The 21,204-nt window shown below is 43.8% G+C and overlaps 1 protein-coding gene across 2 annotated transcripts in view; it reads left to right on the forward strand.

The window, feature by feature from the left end:
* Positions 1-21,204, forward strand: part of LOC129702557 (immunoglobulin-like domain-containing receptor 2) — a 105,599-nt gene that overhangs the window by 51,382 nt on the left and 33,013 nt on the right. For both annotated transcript variants that reach the window (XM_055644323.1, XM_055644324.1), the window contains exons 2-3: positions 3,556-3,894; positions 4,467-4,586. In XM_055644323.1, coding sequence (XP_055500298.1) covers positions 3,556-3,894; positions 4,467-4,586 — 459 coding nt within the window. The remainder of the gene's footprint in view (positions 1-3,555; positions 3,895-4,466; positions 4,587-21,204) is intronic.

The raw sequence follows: 21,204 nt of genomic DNA on the forward strand, positions 1-21,204 counted from the left end.
CTTCTCTCCAGAGAAAAAAGGCTCAGCCTCCTCAACTTCTCCCTATAAGTCAAGCCCAGACGATATCCCGGTGAATCTTTTCTGCACGCTTTCGAACTTAATGACATCCTTCCTGTAACTGGGTGCTGGAAGATATGTAGATTGCAATCTGTTAGAAATTGGATTTCACCCATTTCCGGGTGTAACATGATTTTGTCCAAATGCCAAATGGCAAAACACTAAAAGAAATTTCAAGATTAGTACATCCCAGATAAAATGGGCAGTTAAATTAACCTGGACCATGCAGTGGGCTGTGCTGCATAATTCATGCACTTACCGTGGGAAGTGGGTCAGTACTGTCAAAGAACTACATGGCATTTGTGCAAAATCGGGGGATACTGGCAGATGGAGAACCCCATAAGCTGTGGAGAGGACTGACTGCACACTGTCCTTTTGTTTGGCTCCCAGCCACCGTGGGCAGCAGGTCATGGCATCTATAGCCTACAGGAACTTCAAGCTGTGCTCAGCATGGCTGGCAGTGAAATCTTTAATGCATTAAAACGTCTGGAGGAAATGTTATAAAATCATGGTAAATCATGCATGATATCGCACAAAGACAGAGAGCTAATCATAGACACAGATCATAGAACAGTACAGCACAGGAACAGGCCCTTCATCCCACAATGTCCATACCCAAACATGATGCCAAGTTAAACTAAGCTCCTCTGCCTGCATGTGATCCATATCTCTCCATTCCCTGCATATCCATGTGCCCATCTAAAATCCTGTTAAATGCCTATCCTATCTGCCTTTACCGCCACTCCTTGTAGTGCATTCCAGGCACCCCACACATCTCTATTAAACTTTCCCACTGAACGTAAAGCTATGCCTTCTGTTCTTTGACATTTCCACCCTGGGGAGCAAGGTTCTGACTGTCTACCCTATCTATGCCGGTCATAATTTTATATACTGATCAGATCTCCCCAAGCCTCCGCGAGAACAGGTTGGCTCGAGGCATAGATACTTCAATACAACTGGGATGTGGCCTTCATTATTTCCTGTGACTATACTGGAGAAAACAATCCACGTTTGTTCAACCTCTCCTAATGGCCAATGATCCCTAATCCAGGGTCAGTGACTGGATACAATGAAGGCCACATCCCAGTTGTATTGAAGGAGCTATGCCTTGAGCCAATCTGTTCTTGTGCAGTTCTCTGGTATTTACATGACATTGTGCAAAATTATCCATGTCTGCTGTTTCTAAAAAGTCCAATTTGGCACATTTGATCTCCACTTGTAGATAGGCTCAGGGATATGCAAGGAGTGGAGGGATATGCTGGAAGTTCTCAGTGATGAAGCTATGGTTTGGTTTTTCCCCTCACAGTCCAATGTGATCATCAGGGTTTCAAGTGGGTTACTGTGCCGACTGTACAAATACAGGTCGCAGTGAGTCAAGTTCCTTAAAAAAACACTTTTAAAAATACACGTGTCCTGAGGTCAACTGAACTGCAACACCCAGATTTATACCAGCAAAAATAAGTAAGTAAGTTTATTGGCCAAGTATTCACATACAAGGAATTTACCTTGGTGCTCCGCCCACAAGTAATAACATGACATACAGTGACAGTTACGAATGACAAAACACTAAACATTAATAATAATGAAACATTAATGATAAAACACCATTGATCAAGCATGTGAGCCAACAAAATACCAGATCAAAGGGAGGCTACAGATTTTTGGCTGTTGAGTAGAGCAACTACTCGTGGATAAAAACTGGCTGGCTGTGGCAGCTTTGACAGTCCGGAGTCGCCTTCCAGAGGGAAGTGGTTCAAAGAGTTTGTGGCCAGGATGAGCGGGGTCAGAGATGATATTTTGCCGTTTTACATAAACATAGTGCAGCCTACATACAATTCCTTTTCATGGAAGAATCTGTGAGGAGTTGTCTTTAGAATTATTCTTCGGTAGCATTTGTCACACCAGGAGACCCAGGACAGGGCTTGGTTTGGAAATAGCTCTGTCCAAGACTGCAAGAAAATGCATAGTTGTGGATGTAGCACTGTCCATCTCACAGACCAGCCTCTCCACCGTGGACTCCATCTACGCTTCACGCTACCTCCGGAAAGCAGCTGACAAAATCAAGGATTTATTTTAGCCCCGTCATTCCCTCTTTCTGGAGAACGGATGATACAAAAGTTTGAAAGCAAATTCCACAAGATTCAGGAACAGTTTCTTCCCCTTTGTTATCAGATTAATGAATGGGCCTCCCATTACCTAGGGTGTAATCCCTATCTTCCAACCTACCTCGTTGCAGACCTTGTACTCTAACGCTGTTATACTACATTGCTGTACACTATACTCTACACTCTGGTATTTTTCTCTTTGCCTTGCATGATGTTCTTGTGTATGGCTTGATTGTACTCTTATATATTGACTGGATAACATTCCTACATAGCTTCTCACTGTTTACTGATAGACGTGACAACAATAAGCCAATATTGTTTGAATATTGAACACAGGATCCTGAACACAGGGTTGTGTCCTCAGCCCCCTACTGTGCTCCCTGTACACACATGACTGTGTGGCTAGGTTCAGCTCCAACTCCATCATCAAGTTTGCTGATGACACTGTGGTGGTGGGCCTGATCTCCGATAACAATGAGAAGGCCTACCAGGAGGAGGTGGCTGATCTGGCATTCTGGGGTCAGGACAACAGCCTCCTCTTGAATGTCATAAAAACTAAGGAGCTGATTGTGGACTTTAGAAGGGCACAACATCCGAGGACGTACACGCCACTGGGGATAAATGGGACTACTGTGGATAGGGTGAGCTGCTTTAAATACCTGGGAGTCCACATCACAGAGGATCTGACATGGACAGCACACACTGCCACACTGGTGAGTAAGGCAAGGCAGCGCCTTTACCATCTCAGGCAGCTGAGGAAATTCAGAGTCTCTCTGAGGATCCTCCAGTGTTTCTACTCTGGGGCTGTAGAAAGCATCTTGTCTGGCAACATCACAAACTGATCGCATGAAGAGAGCTCTGCAGAGAGTAGTGTGTTCGGCCGAACGCACTATGGGAATACACTCACCCCTCCTGCAGGACCTATACACCAGGAGGTGCAGATCCAGAGCCAGCAACATTATGGGGGACCCCTACCACCCCAGCAACGGACTGTTCCAGCTGCTACGGTCAGGCAAACGCCTCCGCTGTCATGCTGTGAAAACAGAGAGGATGAGATGGAGTTTCTTCCCACAGGCCATCAGGGCTGTAAACTCTTACCTCACCTGGGACTAACTTACTGTTGTGTTTTTAAAATTGTTTTTTTCCTAATATGTAAATACTTGTTCTGTAGTTTTTGCACAATTCGCGAGCATTGCCACTTTCATTTCACTGCACATCTTGTATGTGTATGTGACAAATAAAGTTGACTTGACTTGACTTGAATGGGAATATGCGGGCATGTTGAAGTTGTATCACATTGATCCGAGTTGAAAAATTTGGAAGCCCCATTGATAAAACATGTTAGATAATCTTAGTCTTTTTAATGTTAAATAATGTTTCATTATATTTACAGGTGTATCCCTTGGTGTTCAAGTGACCATCTCTGAGTATAAAAAGATAGCCATGTTGTTCCAGCCTGTGGTTCTGCAGTGCCAGTACTCCACCACATCTGTCCAGCAACCTGTTGTGCAGTGGCGATTTAAGTCGTACTGCAAGGACCGAACCAGAGATGCCTTCAGTATCCGCAGCACAGCCACGTACACCGTCAGCCAGAAGGAACAGCTTCCCGCCTGGGACCCGTACCTGGACTGCGCAGACAACAGCCGCACGGTCCGAGTTGTGGCTTCCCGCCAAGGTTCTGCTGTCACCTTGGGTGACTACTACAAGGGGCGGGAGATCACCATAATCAACAGTAAGCATTTATGGTTCCAGTAACTTGCTCGTGTCTTTCATGCGATGAGAAATGCTTTGGACAACGTGCGGGAGGAACCCTGCAACATCTGTACAGGAATGGGCAGGTGACGTTTGCATTGGGATCCTTCTGATGGAGTAGGGGGCAGAATGCTGGTAAAGGGAAGGTCAAAGCCTGACAAGTGATGGGTAGATACAGGCGAGGGAGGGATTGATTGATGGATGGATGGGTGGAACAAACGAAAAAGGCTAGAGGTGAATAGGAGACAAATGTTTGGTGTTGCTTGTTTTGCAAAATTATTGTTTACATAAGATATTTCAATGTCATTAAATTGCTGTACATGAGAGGCTAGGTCGGCATGGATAAGTTGGACCGAACTGTCGGTGATGTTACTAAGCTGTGTGCTCTGCCTACTGTAATATAACTATGCATTGAATATTACACAGAAAGTCTCCACCAACAAAAATGTAGATGATGAAAGAACATTAATGAGAATGTATTGTGCTGTTGTTTGAAGCGCTGTTTTTCTTGCTGTCTATTTCAATTACATGCAATGCTTTGGTCTCTTGCAGATGCTGATCTCCAGATTGGACAGTTGCACTGGGGAGATAGTGGAGCTTACTACTGTTCAGTTATCACTTCAGATGATATTGTGGGTAACAGTGAGGAAAGAATGGAGCTTCTTGTCTTGGGTGAGTAGACACAGCTGGTGCATTTAAACAGCTGGCTGTGAATGTGGGTGTAGCAATGTCATGTACAATCATCTTCACATCATTTGCTTTGGATTTATCATGCACTTTCTTCTCTTGTCCAGCATTAAGTAGGGTAGGAATGAAAATCCCAGTGAACTGTGGTAATATAAAACATTAAGACTGACAAACATAATTGATCTAAATATGAACACCAAATTTAAAGCTGTTATCTTCAGATAATCATATTTATGACATTTGTATTCGCAATATTAACACTACTTTCAAATTCACTTTCCATTTGATTCTACTTGTTGTTCACAATATAGATTCATTTTAAGATACTGTTATTTATTTTTAAATCTCTGAATGGGCTCGCCCCGCCTTACCTCTCTGAGCTGCTCCACCCATACGCTCCTGCCCGGTCCCTCAGGTCAGCTGGTCAGCTGCTCCTGGAGGTACCGAGGTCTAGTCGGAGGCTCAGAGGGGATAGAGCCTTCTCTGTTGCTGCTCCGGCACTCTGGAACACCCTGCCATTGCACATCAGACAGGCCCCCTCACTGTCCATCTTCAAATCCAGTGTTAAAACACATTTGTACTCCCTGGCTTTTGACCATGCCTGAGGCTTCGCTTCTGTTTGTGGTGTTTTTGATGTTTCTTTATTTTACATGTCTTTTCCTACTATTTCTTTTGATTGTTATTTTTGGTGTGTATTAACTTTTTTGTCAATGATTAGTGATGCACAGCACTTTGTTGCATTGTTTGTTTTTAAAGTGCTCTATAAATAAAATTATTATTATTATTGTGATAATTGGCATATCAGGTGCAATTGGCAAATGCAAAAATGGGCATCTTTTTTGTGCTTGTTTTGAAACTACAATGCTAAACCTGCCAACCCCCCTCTCTCCGATCCAAAACTGACCACACCCTTGTTGAATGAATCACCATCAGCAGTGTTTGCTAATTGCGCTCTTTTGAAGGTCTTTGGCAAGACTCACAATGAAGCAGCTGGTTTTGGGTCAAAGATACTAATGAATATGTTTTGAAAACATTTGGATGAACTTTTAAAATTTATGAAGGACCTCCTTACTTCTCTCCTATTTAACTAAAAATAGTTCTGTTCCTTTTTTTTCTTTCAGTAGCTTCAAAGTAATGATAACAGAGTAGTCTAGCACTCAGGAGGCTAAACTTTTCATTTAGATTTCCAGCATCTGCATTTCTTTGCATTTCAAAGTTTTATGACTGGATTCTTCTCATCTGCTTAAGTTGATACTCGTTTAAAACAATGAGATTCCAACAATGTTGATGAAACCTCTTTAATAATTTTAAAGTGTATTAAAGAGTATTTGTAAGCGAAATTGCTTAAGTAGCCAGTTTAAAAAAAAACTTTTAAAAAAACTACCTTGCACTAATATTATAAGATTTATTTACTAAAAACAAAACTAGGGTTGGACAAATTTAAACATTTGAGAAATGCGCGCAAATTCTGGCTGCAATTTGTGCCAGAATTACAGCTGCCTCCAAGCTGAAACCAAACCAGGTATGTTTAAAGTGTTCAAGAAGGAACTGCGACAAAGGTTCACCTGTATCTCCTCCAACCCCATCTACTGCATCCGCTGCTCTAGATGTCAGCTGATTTACATCGGGGAGACCAAGCGGAGGTTGGGCGATCGTTTCGTCCGCACAGTCCGCAATAACCTACCTGAACTCCCAGTGGCTCAGCACTTCAACTCCCCCTCCCATTCCCAATCCGACCTCTCTGTCCTGGGTCTCCTCCATTGCCAGAGTGAGCAACACCGGAAATTGGAGGAACAGCACCTCATATTCCGCCTGGTTTGCTTGCGTCCGGATGGCATGAACATTGAATTCTCCCAATATTGCTAGCCCTTGCTGTCTCCTCCCCTTCCTTAACCCTCGAGCTGTCTCCTCCCATCCCCCCTGCCCTCAGGCTCCCCCTCCTCCCTTTTTCCTTCCTTCTCCCCCCCCCCCCCCCCCCCCCCCCTGCCCCCAAGCTCACCCCCTCCCCTTCCCCCCCCACCCCCCCCCCCCCCCCCCCCATCAGTCTGAAGAAGGGTTTCGGCCCGAAACGTCGCCTGTTTCCTTCGCTCCATAGATGCTGCTGCACCCGCTGAGTTTCTCCAGCATTTTTGTGTACCTTCGAGGTATGTTTAAACATGCCTTCCTCAGAAGACTACACAAATATATTTTCTCAGTACTTTAGTCGGAATTATCTTGCTAAATAAATAGGGATAATTATTGTTGAATATTTGATGTTTTACATGCTGCTAAGTGCATTATTACCACCAATTTAAACCCAAGTGTAAAACAATATCTGCAGTATTCTAGTTTGAACATTGACTTGTGTATCATCACACCTTACGCACTTTATCTTCAGGATGTACATTGCGCTGAGTCACGTGATATCTCAAGCAATGAAGACAGGTTGTGGTCATGTTAAATTTGGCATATCATTTCTTTATTATAGAATTCATTTTTAAATAATGTAATCCGGACTCATTATAAATTGTTGATATATATGCCATTAAAATGCAGAGTATGATTCAGGCGAATATATTAAATACTTTAAAATATATAAAATAATTTAGTGCACATCATACTTTAGGAGGCACAACAAATAAAATATCATTGAAGCCTGATTGAAGCATAACTTTTTCGTGGCTTGACATTGACTGCGTCTTTTAATACCGGCTGTTGTAAAACTCCAGAAATCCGCTAAACAGTTGCTCAGAAATCCCAAAGATTTGCTATCTGGCTTACCAGGCGCTGAACTTTTCCACACACAGGGGCCCTGGTTCCTGCACTCCATTTAGCACATAAGCGTCCCATTCTCTCACACTCCCATCATCACTCGGGGCAGCCCCAGTTTGTGCGCTGCTTTCGATACATTGGAGCCGTGGTTCTCATCTTTACTCAAGACAGGGAAGCAGTTCGTGTGTTTCCATTAAGACACCAATCTCAGCCTACTCTCTCTGCTCGCTCGGACCCTGCTCCTTTTAAAACTCACCACTGCTCCGCAGTTTCCACATTTCCTTTAAATGCCCTTTAAAAGAAGCACAAGAGTGATTCTGACAAAGGCAGTTACTAACTGAGACTGTCAAGCAGCGGAAATATGTTTAATGCTGTCATGACAACATTCAGAAAATCTCGAGAAAATACAGCAGTCACTCACTGCAAGATGAGAAACTGATTATCCAGTATTATTAACAATAAAGAATAAGCGTGCCTGTGGATGTCCAATCAGTTCTGAATAGAGATGACAATGAATAAAAACATATTTAGGTTGTGGGTTTTTATTTTATAAACATCCCACGCTGTTCCATACGGATTTGAATTCACGTTAAAAATCATTTGGTTCACACTCCTTCAAAAGCACAGCTTTCCACATCACGCCTGGCTTTGAAGGTGCTTTTGTGATTTTAGTCGGTAGGGAACTCCGCATTCTGTTGGGATTTCTTTCAACCAAACTCTGAAGACGGGTGTCAACCCAAAATGTCACCTATCCGTGTTTTCCAGAGATCCTGCCTGGCCTACTGAGTGACTCCAGCACTTTTTCTGTAACCAGCATCTGCAGTTCCTTGTTTCTCTAAAGCTATGGCTGACAATCTGCCGTGTGCAGACTGCCGAGAGGGTCCCCAGAAATAAATAATAACATATTTAGCATATTTAAGCTGCCTTAAATCCCCACACATCTTCAGCATAACCATTAGGAATCGTAGTCATAGAGCACGGAAACAGGCCCAACTCGTCCGTGCCCACCAAGATGCCCCATCTAAGCTAGTCCCACCTGTGTGTGTTTCCCATATATCCCTCTAAACCTATCTAGGTAGACACAAAATGCTGGAGTAACTCAGCGGGTCAGGCAGCATCTCCGGAGAGAAGGAATGGGTCAAGACCCTTCTTCAGACTGAAGAAGACACCAATTCCAGCAGACTGAAGAATGGCCTCGACCCGAAACGTCACCCATTCCTTCTCTCCAGAGATGCTGCCTGGCACGCTGAGTTACTCCAGCATTTTGTGCTTTCCTTCGATTTAAATCAGCATCTGCAGTTCTTTCCTAAACCCTATCGAGGTACCTGTCCGAACGTCTTTTAAATATTGTTATTGTAACTGTCTCAATTGCCTCCTCTGACAGCTCATTCTTTCCACCCACCACCCTCTGTGTGGAACAAGTTCCCCCTCTGGTTCCTATTAAATCTTTCCATTTCCACCTTAACCCATGTCCTATGTCCTAGATTCCCCTACCCTGACAAAAACATGGGAATCATGAGTCAGCACAGTTTTGTGCAGGAGAGATCATGTCTCATAAATCTAACTGTTTTTATTCTGAGAAGGGAACTAAGAAAATTGAAGACAGTCACAAAATGCTGAAGTAACTCAGCGCATCAGGTAACATTTCTAGAGAAAATGATTAAGTGTAGAAAGGAACTGCAGATGGAAATTGATATGGGCAAAGCAGTACATGTGGGTTACATGGACTTTAGCTGATCCACAAGGTTAATGCACAAGAGGCCGAAGGTGCGTACTGCATTGGCTAAGTGTTAGGAGGCTGAGGGTAGTGGTGGATAGGTGAGCTTCTGACTGGAAGTGGAGTAAGAGCAGGGATCAGTGCTGAGAATGTTCTTGTTTGTTTTCTATGAGATGCCTTTAAATTGGTATTTTCTAATTCTTGGTTGAAAGTATGTTTAGTCCATGTAATGTTCATCAATTATTTTGGCCTGTAACAGGTTTGTGAGGGATATAATCTGAGTGTACTTTGTACCAATTTATCCATCAAAATATATGCAGAATGAATGGTGACGGCAATAAAAAGCCGCCAGTTCTTGGAATGCAGAATTGGGGGTACAAAATGTGCGAGTGGGATAATTCATAACAATCTGCTGGCCGTTGACCAGACGTGGTGGGTCAGTAAGCTTATCCGTTTATTGTTCTCCACCATTTTCTTTCAGTTGCCTCTCTAGGCTGTTGTCAAGCTGGGAGGCGACAAGGCCCAGCAATGAAGCATTGTTCACCAGAGCTGCCGGGGCTCTGTCTGGAACTGTGACTGGGCTGACGAGAGGTGGCCTCAGTACAATTTTCCCTTCAGCCCTTCCACATTCATTCCTAAATTTCTTCAAATCTTATTTCTGTGCGAAGCCTCATTTAAGGGTGCCTGGAGATAATTTTCCAACCAAGATAAGAACGGGGCAACTCACTGTCGAATGTGATTTAAAACTGAAGGTCCAATATAGAGGCAGTTTTAAAGGAGATACATTCTTTTCATGAATGAACCAATTGTACAGACTTCCCCACCACAGCAATTCAAGCCAGTGTTTTGGTCACTCTCTGTGTAATATGGGGACAAATGTAGTCATCCCAGCACACAGTGGCATCAGATTTATTCTTAAGGCTACAAATAATAAGCTGTAAGGAGTGAGGGTTTTGTTGATCAAGGTCTCTGCTTCCAGTGTTTCCATGGCAACCACATTTGCAAAGCTCTTGTTGCTTGTTGGGCCTTTGATCTTTTCAGAAGTATTTCTTTTGTGTGGGTGCCTCCCTCTGCTGGTTTGTGGAAGGCTGTAAACCGCTCGCAGAGAATCAAAATTGGGAAACTAGAAATAAACAAATTAATTGAACATACATCTGGCAATAAATCTGTGCCCGCCATTTATCTCGCAGAGGAGAATGTTTTCCTAAATAAACAAACAAGCTAGTGTCTCCGATGACCTGTTGTCCCCAGGAGTTGAACGAAAACCAACGTGTAATCAGGGAGCCTTCACTGGCTGGAGTCTCTCAGTATATCTGCTGTTGCTATGACGATTGTTGGGCTAAGTGAAGGGTAGAGCCACGGGTCAAATAGGAATTTTACTCCTGTGTACAGATTGCTGTAGTAAAATAAGAAAACCGATTATGTCGAAAATACATTTTGGAATAACATGCATTCCACATCCCCCCCAGATGGTTTTAAAATAATGTTGCTCGTATCATTCAGTAAGCATTGTATATGCACTTCATATTGTTTTATATACTCTGGAAGGTACAGAGGTGTGTTAAAGATATTAATATTGCTTTTTAAAACGAATTAATACAAATAGGTGCTGTATTAAGGGAAGGTGTACAATTTTGCAGATATGGCGTTTACAAGTTCCCTCTGTGACCACATGGGGTGCTCCAGTTTTCTCCCACATCCTAAAGATGTGTGGGTTTGTAGGTTAATTGGCCTCTGTAAATTGATTGATAGTCAGTATGGAATCGAAGGGCTCTTTATTACCGAGACCATTACGTCATGAGGCAATTGCAGTAATCTTACATTTCTGGTGACTTCTGGTGATCAGTATTAACTACAGTGTTGGTACACACTTTTAGCAATAGCTAGTCAAACAACGGCCAATAGTTAATATATCACTTTTCAAGAAACTTAATTGGTTTTTCTTGTTGCTGCTGAAACCATTTTTTTAGGTTAAGAAAAACGTGCAAGACTTTACCAATTCTCTAATAGTGATCTACACTATATTCAAGTATTTTTTCTTGATCAACACTGTCTCCATTATCGGAATATGCTCAGAAATGCAGAGGAGCTGTCATGGGCTGTTGAATTCCATCAGCCTCTCCTGCAGTCTCTGTGTCGTTGTGTCGACTCCACTGCTCCATTGCTGCCCCACACCAGCTTACTGCTGTTAGTGTGATAAGAATGTTTTTTTAATTGCAATTCTGTGGCCTCTTGGAATAATAAATAATGCAGATAAATGAAACCCGTGCACACAAACCTAGCTTTAACAATATTTTTTGCCTGCACGGACTTTGAAGGGAAAATAGGTTTTTAAAGGTCATGGGACACTTTGATTGGGAGGTGGAGGAATACAGGTAATTGGATGCTTTGTACAGATTTCCACAGAGCCGTGAACACAGTGGGAATGGTAGCAGGTGCCTGAATGCTCAACACACATTGTACACGATAACACAGAATAAGAATACATCCACTCTGGCATGTCTGACAGATTATTGGATAAGATCTTAAAAGCAGATGTGTGGCGATGGGGAATGATCAAAGAAGTCATTTGTGACAAAATCCAAAGAGCACGCACGTCAGCCTCTGTTACTTGTTAAATTAGCAGCACAGATCCTTCAACAGCACGTACGTTGTGCGGGAGAAGGGTGGAGAGGTGGAGTGTGGAAATGGGGCCACCCCTCCCAGCTTTAGCCACCCCTTGTGGATCTTTTACCACAGGACCTTTTTAATTAACTGTCTATCAAATTGCTTTCACACTCCTTGGTGTCCCTGAGTGAGAGCGTTATTTTCTGTGGTGATAGACTCCAGCTGTTCTGACCCACCAACATTATTTGTGTTTTCACAATCCGTGCGTTGCTGACAAGAATGCTAATGCTGCTTTTATTCTGGTGAATGCTGAGTTCCTCCAGCACTTTGTTTTCTGGTTAGGATTCCAGCACTGCAGTCTCCTACCTCTCTGAACCTTTCATTGGGCACACACTAAAGAGCACAGCATGAAATGTAATGCATTGATTTTATTTTTATTAAATGTATTTGCGGATGTATTTACAAGTAGTATCAGTGAGCCAACAGTTTTAAGAATTGCTCCTGTCAGATTTTCATGTCTGGGAATTGGAGTGGACGATATATCTGAAATTATTTTAATAAATATACATTTGTCAAATATATTTCAAAACGGCTTCTGATGAAGTGCCATTTGTGAGAAGTATAATAATTAATGAGTAAGGATTTAAGTTCCAAATACTAAAGACCACAGATGCGGTAGTAATCTAAAACATAAACAGAAGTTGCTGGAAATACCCAGAAGGTTAGGCAGCATCTCTGAAGAGAAAAACAGTCAACATTTCAGGTCAATTACTTTGCATCAATGGAATTTCCATTATAATTTAAAATCTGGAGGAAAGCATAAGTTTCATATAGACAGAATGAATGAGGTACATAACCCAACCAAAAGCAAAGTATATTGGATCTAATTGCAGTTCCTATTTTTCCATTGCATTAGGCTAACTTGGAGCATTTTGTATGTTTATCTTGCTCCCTTGGATAGCCATTGGGAATGTTTTTTCTGAAGTAACCCACTGATAACAAAGTACTCTGAAGTGCCACAGTTGTGATGAGGACAAATGGAGCTCTGGTTTCAGAGCACGCAATAAAAAAACCAGTGGGATTAATGACCAGTCAGTTTATCGTTGGTGCTATTCATTCACGGTTGTGGTTGGAATAAGAATGGTAGTTATCTCTTGACCTTCAACAAATTGTTTCATTCTATCCCCAACATTCACTTGGAGTCAAAGGTACACAAAATTGCTGGAGAAACTCAGCTGGTGCAGCAGCATCTATGGAGCGAAGGAAATAGGCGACGTTTCGGGCCGAAACCCTTCTTCAGACTGGTGGGGGGGAGAAGGAAGGAAAAAGGGGAGGAGGAGGAGCCCGAGGGCAGGGGGATGGGAGGAGACAGCTCGAGGGTTAAGGAAGGGGAGGAGACAGCAAGAGCTAGCAAAATTGGGAGAATTCAACGTTCATGCCATCAGGCTGCAAGCAACCCAGGCGGAATATGAGGTGCTGTTCCTCCAATTTCCGGTGTTGCTCACTCTGGCAATGGAGGAGACCCAGGACAGAGAGGTCGGATTGGGAATGGGAGGGGGAGTTGAAGTGCTGAGCCACCGGGAGTTCAGGTAGGTTATTGCGGACTGAGCGGAGGTGTTCGGCGAAACGATCGCCCAACCTCCGCTTAGTCTCCTCGATGTAAATCAGCTGACACCTAGAGCAGCAGATGCAGTAGATGAGGTTGGAGGAGATACAAGTGAACCTTTGTCGCACCTGGAACGACTGCTTGGGTCCTTGAATGGAGTCGAGGGGGGGAGGTGAAGGGACAGGTGTTGCATTTCTTGCGGTTGCAACGGAAAGTGCCCGGGGAGGGGCTGGTACGGGAGGGAAGGGAAGAATTGACAAGGGAGTTGCAGAGGGAGCGGTCTTTGCGGAAGGCAGACATAGGGGGAGATGGGAAGATGTGGCTAGTGGTGGGGTCACGTTGGAGGTGGCGGAAATGGCGGAGGATTATGTGTTGTATTTGCGGGCTGGTAGGGTGAAAGGTGAGGACCAGGGGGACTCTGCCCTTGTTGCGAGTGCAGGGATGGGGAGAGGGAGCCATGTTGCGGGGTATGGATGAGACCCTGGTGCGAGCTTGGAGCAATTGAGTTTTACAGCAGGGAGACAAAAACTGCTGGAGAAACTCAGCGGGTGAGGCAGCATCTATGGAGAGAAGGAATAGGTGACGTTTTGGGTCGAGACCCATCTTCAGCCTGATGTCGGGGGGGGGAAGAAAGGAAGAGGCGGAGACAGTAGGACTAGTGGGAGAACTGGGGAGGGGAAGGAGAGAAAAAGCAAGGGCTGTCTAAAATTAGAGAAGTCAATGTTGATACTGCTGGGGTGTAAACTACCCAAACAAAATATGAGGTGCTGTTCCTCCAATTTGCGCTGGGCCTCACTCTGGCAATGGAGGAGGCCCAGGACAGAAAGGTCAGATTGGGAGGGGGAGTTAAAGTGCTGAGCCACCGGGAGATCAGGTAGGTCAAGGCGGACTGAGCGGAGATGTTCAGCGAAGCGGTCGCCGAGCCTGTGCTGGGTCTCGCCGATGTAGAGAAGTTGACACCTGGAACAGCGGATGCACTAGATGAGGTTGGAGGAGATGCAGGTGAACCTCTGCCTCACCTGGAACGACTGCTTGGGTCCTTGGATGGAGTCGAGAGGGGATGTAAAGCAACAAGTTTGCATTTCCTGTGGTCGCAGGGGAAAGTGCCCGGGGAGGGGTGGGAAGGGACGAATGGACCAAGGAGTTACGGAACGGTCTCTGCGGAAAGCAGAAAGGGGAGGAGATGGGAAGATGTGACCAGTAGTAGGATCCCGTTGGAGGTTACAGCAGGGAAATAGGCTCTTCTGCCCAACTTGCCCACGCCAACCAAGATGTCCCACCGGCACTAGTCCCACCTGCCTGCGTTTGCCCCATATCCTTTTAAACCTTTCCTATCCATGTACCTGACCAAATGTCGTGATAGAACCTGCCTTAACCACCTCCTGTGGCTGCTCATTCCATATACCCACCACCCTCCGTGTGGGAAAGGTTGCCCCTCCGTTACCTTTGTGATCTTTTCCTTCTCACCTGAAACCTGCATTGTTGCTTGATGTCTCCAGTGCTTGCTCGGACATCAGCTCAGTTTGTCTGCCGAGTTCAGAAGGGTCATTTCAACTGACTATTGTGTGGCTTAAAGTAGAAGAACAATAAGAGCACAAGAAGACTCGCAGAGCCATATATAGCCCAACGAGTCCACACCAACACTCATTGTCCATTTTACACTAATCTTACATTAATGTCCACTATTATTCTCCCCACATCCTCATTCACTCATCTCAAATTCACCTGCACACTAGGGGCAAATTACAGTGCCCATTTAACTTTGTGAGAGGGAACCAGAACACAAACACCACTCAGACAGCTGCCTGACCCACTGAGATATGCCAGCACTCTGTGTCCTTTTTGAAGTACATGTATATTGCTATAGTATACTTCACTTCTGACGAGCAAGGCATGTTTTTGAACTTCCGCTAACTATATTTAAAACCTGACGCAACCCCATTATATTCAGTGACGCATATTCAAGAGGACTCCCACGCTCTGTTGTTGTTTGTGAAGCCTTTATATCCCATTGAGTCATTGACTCGATGCTTCATCAGTAAGAATGGGTGGATCAGTGGGCCAGATGTGTGCCGCAAAGTCATTGTCTGACAACAGGGAAACAGGCCCTTCAGCCCAACTTGCCCATGCTGGTCAAGATGCCCCTATTTGGCTCGTATCCCTCTAAACATTTCCTATTCATGTACCTGTCCAAATCTCTTTTAATTGTTGTTATTGAACCTGCCTCAACTATCTCCTCAGGCAGCTCGTTCCATACACCCACCTTTTGTGTGGAAAAAGTTGCCTATCAGGTTCCCATTCAATCTTTCATAGAAACATAGAAATAGAAATTAGGTGCAGGAGTAGGCCATTCGGCACTTCGAGCCTGCACCGCCATTCAATATGATCATGGCTGATCATCCAACTCAGTATCCCGTACCTGCCTTCTCTCCATACCCCTGATCCCCTTAGCCACAAGGGCCACATCTAACTCCCTCTTAAATATAGCCAATGAACTGGCCTCGACTACCTTCTGCGGCAGAGAGTTCCAGAGATTCACCACTGTCTGGGTGAAAAAAGTTCTTCTCATCTTGGTTTTAAAGGATTTCCCCCTTATCCTTAAGCTGTGACCCCTTGTCCTGGACTTCCCCAACATCGGGAGCAATCTTCCTGCATCTAGCCTGTCCAACCCCTTAAGAATTTTGTAAGTTACCTCTTTCACTTTAAATCTGTGTCTTCTAGTTCTTGATTCCAGGGGAAAAAGACTCTGTGGATTTACTTTACCTATTTTCCTCATGATTTTATACACTTTTTGAAGATTTCCCCTCATCCTCCTGCGCTCCAAGGAATAAAGTCCTAGCCTGCGCAACCTCTCCCTGTAGCTAAGGTCCTCGAGTCCAGGCAACAGCTGTTGTAAATTCAATTGAAGATTCTGATATTGGTGGGTCATAGAATCATACAGCAAGGAAATAGGCCCTTCAGCTCATGCCATCCATGCCAACCAACACTGCCTGTCTAGGCTCATCCCATATCCCACTAAGCCCATCCAAATCTGGAGCGCTATGGCACTTTATTTTAAATTGTTGCCACATTAGCATTAAAGACAGCAAGATCTTTAGATCATAAGAACCTGCATATGCTAGATCCTTGAGCAAAAGGCAAAGTGCTGGAGGAACTCCATTGGTCTGGCAGCGTTTGTGATGGGCATGGGCAGGCGATGTTTCAGGACAGGAGCCTGCGTTAGACTGATCGCTATGAAGAAAGATCCTGGACGTCATCTGTCCATTCCGTCTACAGATGCTGCCTGACCCACTGAATTCCTCCTGCACTTTGCAGATAATGTCGAAGCAGGTCACTCTTCTGGGAGTCTTCATGTTTGATGTTTATATCCTACACATAATTTTCCACCTACGTATTGATGGTTACAGATTTTGTATTTATACAAGAGGAAAGCCTCCTTTAATGAGTCGTTCATCTCCAACATTTAGATATTATCATATTTTGCTTCATTGGAGTGCTTTGAGAGGCTAGTTATGGAATGCGTTAAATCCAGTCTACCAAGCGGCCTTGACCCACTGCAGTTCACCTACCGCCACAACAGGTCCACGGACGATGCCATCACTCTGGCCCTACACTCATCCCTGGAACCCCTGGAGAAGAGAGACACCTACGTTAGATTCCTATTCATAGACTACAGCTCTGCCTTTAACACCATTATATCATCCAAGCTCATCACCAAACTCACACGACTTGGTGTCAGCACTCATCTCTGCAACTGGATCCTCGACTTCCTGACCAACAGACCCCAATCAGTGAGGATAGGGGACAAATCATCCTCTGTGATAATCCACACCACTGGTGCTCCACAAGGATGTGTTCTCACCCCCTTCTTTACTCCTTGTACAGCCACCACTGTGCAGCCATGTACAAATCTAATTCAATTTACAATTTCGCAGACGGCACCACCATTGTGGGCCAGATATGAAATAACGATGAGATGGAGTACAGGAAGAAGATTGCGATCCTCATGTCCTGGTGACGAGACAACAACCTTTCTCTCAAAGACAGACACAAAGAGCTGGAATAAAAGTTTCGGGCCAACACCCTTTCATCAGGCTGAGAATCAAGGGAAACGGAAATTAGCGATTTTGGTGATGTGGATAGAGAAAGAACAAATGAATGAACGATATATTAAAAGAGTAACAATGATAAAGGAAACGGGCCATTGTTAGCTGTCTGTGAGGTGAGAATGAGTGCAGAGGAGACTCAACAAGATGTCTTTGGTACGACGGGTGGAGGAGGGATGGAGAGAGAGGGAATGCCGGGGTTACTTGAAGTTCGAGAAATCAATATTCATACCACTGGGCTGTAAGCTGCCCAAGCAAAATATGAGATGCTGTTCCTCCTATTTGCGTTTAGCCTCACACTGACAATGGAGGAGGCCCTGGCCAAAAAGGTCTGTGTGGGAATGCGAAGGTGTATTAAAGTGTTTGGGAACCAGGAGATTGGGTAGGTTTAGGCGGACTGAGCAGAGGGGTTCAGCGAAACGACTGATGGGATGAAAGGTGAGGACTAGGGGGACTCTTGTCCCTGTTGCGACTGGGAGCAAGAGTGGAGCTGCGGGCATCATCTATGATGGAAGAGGGAAACCTAAATCTTTCTGTCAATGTCAGCAAGACAAAGGAGATAGTGATTGACTTCAGGAGGCGAAGTGGTACACACACCCCAGATTGCATTGACAGTGTTGAAGTAGAGACAGTTGAAAGCTTCAAATTCTTAGCAGTAAATATCACCAACAACTTCTCCTGGACTACCCATATTGAAGCAATGACCAAGAAAGCTCACCAACGCCTCTACTCTCTTAGACGCTTTAGGAGATTCGGCATATCCCCTACAACACTCACCAACTTCTGCAGATGCGCAGTAGAAAGCATTTTGTCGGGATGTATCACAGCATGGTTTGGGACCAGCTCCATCCAAGACTGCAAGAATTTGCAGAGAATTGTGGATGCAGCCCCAACCAACACACAAACTAGCTTTCCTTCGATTGACTCAATTTACGTCTCACCCTGTCTCGGCATAATCAAGGACGAGTCATAATTCCCAGCTATTTTCAGGCAACTGAACCATCCCACCAACAACTGGAGAGCAGTCCTGAACTACTATCTACCTCATTGGAGACCCTTGGACTATCTTTAATCGGACTTTACTAGACTTTATCTTGCACTAAACGTTATTCACATTATTTCCTTTATCGTGTATCTGTACGCTGTGGATGGCTCGATTGTAAACATGTATTGTCTTTCCCTGAATGGTTAGCAAGCAACAAAAGCTTTTCACTGTACCATGGTATACATGACAATAAACTACATTCAAATTAGTTTAGGAACACTTACAACAGTAGACAATTAAAATGAATTGACCATTTTCATCAGAAATTATCTTAAAGAATCACAAGATATCAACGTAACTGCAAATAGACGAAAGAAAACCTCAAACATTTATTTCTCATGAAGAGGTTAGGGTGTGAGTTTATTTTAAGAAACAGTGCCATCTAGTGCCTCTAGATGATGGAAAAGTGGCATTCATGTTTGGGGAAAAAAGATGGTGCTGGAGTAACTCAGCTGGTCAAGCAGCATCTGTGGAGAACATGGTTACGTCAGGACCCTTCTTCAGAACTTTGTGCCTATTTTTGTAAACCAGCACCTGCAGTTCCTTGTGTCATAAGCCATGCTGTGCATGTTTCATCCACTGTCAGCAGAACTGGAGCTTCTGGAGAAATCTTTTTCATTAGTATCTCATAATAAATCCAGGAACACTGTGTAGGGGCTGGGAATATTTGACTTTGATTAAAGGCTCTGCACTATCGCAGTGATATTCTGTGTGTAACATTTCCCAGACTAATCTTCAATGCTGTAGATATTGATGAATAATTCACTGAATTCCCTTCCCTGATCCTTGCCTTTGTTTTGGCGATCACTTGTGTCCTGCCTACAGTGAATACTGGTCATTAATCACCCATTGCTGACAGTGGCTTGGGCTACAGTAGCCCACCACGACAAGTCATACTGTGGTACTGAAGGCTTGCAGACTCAAAGGAGGATGCAGTGTCTCTCTCCCAGCACTTGTCTGATTGGCAATCCTTTCTTCCTGTAGTATTGTGGCTGCCATAAGAGTTCTTTCGGCACTAACTTGTTTCTAAGCAGTCATAGTATTGATTTATTATTGTCATATGCAACGAGATTCAGTGAGTAGCTTTTGTTTGCGTTCTATCACGGTTAATCAAATCATACTATGAATGAGTACAATCATGCACATGTACAACAGGCAGTGCAAAGAGAAAAATACCAGAATGCTGAATAGTTTTACAGCATTGTAGCATTGCAGTTACAGAGGAAAAAGTGCAATATCCACTATGAGGTAAAGAAGATGTACAGTGTGCTTGCCTTCAAACGTCAGGGCATTGAGTGCAGGAGTCAGGAAGTCATTTTGCAGCTCTATAGGATTTTGGTTAGGCCACGTTTTGAATATTGCATGCAGTTCCAGTTGCCCCATTACAGGAAGGATGGGGAGGCTCTGTAAAGGGTGCAGAGGAGGTTTACCTGACTTAGAGAGTATTGTTGACTTAGATTGTTTTCATTGAATCCGCCAGAAATTGTGGGGAGATGTAATAGAAGTATATAAAAGCATGAAAGATATGGTCAAAACCTTGTTTCCCAGGGTGGAAAAGTCAAATGCGAGGACATATTTGTAGGTGAGAGAGGCAAAGTTTAAAGGAGATGTGCAAGGCAAGTTCATTTTATACAGAGTGCCTGGAATGTGCTGCCGTGGGTGGTAGTTGAGGCAATGATAGTGGCATTTAAGATACTTTTGGATGGCACATGGATATGCAAGGAAAGGAGAGATATGCGGATAAATAAGAGTTGGTCTTGGCATCATGTTTGGCACAGACATTGTGAACTGAAGGGTCTGTTCTTGTGCTGCTCTGTGTCTATAGTGGGGACGTTGGAAGATCAAAACTACAACCTGGCTTATGGAAGGTATACTCTAGAGCAGGGGTGGGCAACCTGCGGCCTTCTAGGCCATCAAGTGCGGCCTTTTGAATGAATCCAAATTTTGTAGAACAAATCCTTTTATTTTTATTAATATGTTTTTGTTTTTCTTTTGTTATTTTTATTTTAATGTTAAAATGAACGTATTTAAAATACCAAAGAGTAACAGAAGATTCAACAAAATAATCCTCTCGGACTGACGGCCACAATTAAAACATTAGTAAGTCATGAGGGCTATTTTAACAAAATAATGTACATTTTGAAGTATATCTAATTGAAGTTTCTTGGATGCGGCCTTATTATTAGATTACAGCTAACTTAATGCGGCATTCCAACATGACAAGGTTCCCCACCCCTGCTCTGACGTAATGTATTATTGATGTGGTAGCTGCAAGACTTGTCTACGCTTCCTGATGAGAAACACTGAGGTCTCATTTTGGCCAATGAATTTGTGCACTAAATGGAGAGATTTAGACAGTGCTTTTGGTGTGGGGATACGTTATTGCATTCTAATCATCTCAAATCATTTTAAGTAGAGTAAATAGTCTGAGCGCAGGTTAAAGAAAAAGGAGAGGGCATTTCATATCTTCACTCAACCATTCTTCATCATCTCAAACAAACATTAAATGCAGCGGAGATACAAAATAATAAAAGTAAGTAATTGAATCTAAACTTCTGACTAATTTGGAATCCGCCAGAGATTGCGGGGGTGGTCTTTGCACTAAAGCAGATGGAAGGTTCATTACAGTTTATTAAAACTTCCGGGTCTCTAGATTTTTTCAAATGCCTGTTGGGTATTTTCCTCTCTGCTGATCTGGCAGAATGATGATGGATGTATAGAAAGCAGCAAATGGGAAGCATGACATTGGTTTGAATGAATGCAATCATTAG

Source organism: Leucoraja erinacea, chromosome 13 (genome assembly GCF_028641065.1).
Source record: "Leucoraja erinacea ecotype New England chromosome 13, Leri_hhj_1, whole genome shotgun sequence".
Taxonomy (NCBI): Eukaryota; Metazoa; Chordata; class Chondrichthyes; order Rajiformes; family Rajidae; genus Leucoraja; species Leucoraja erinaceus.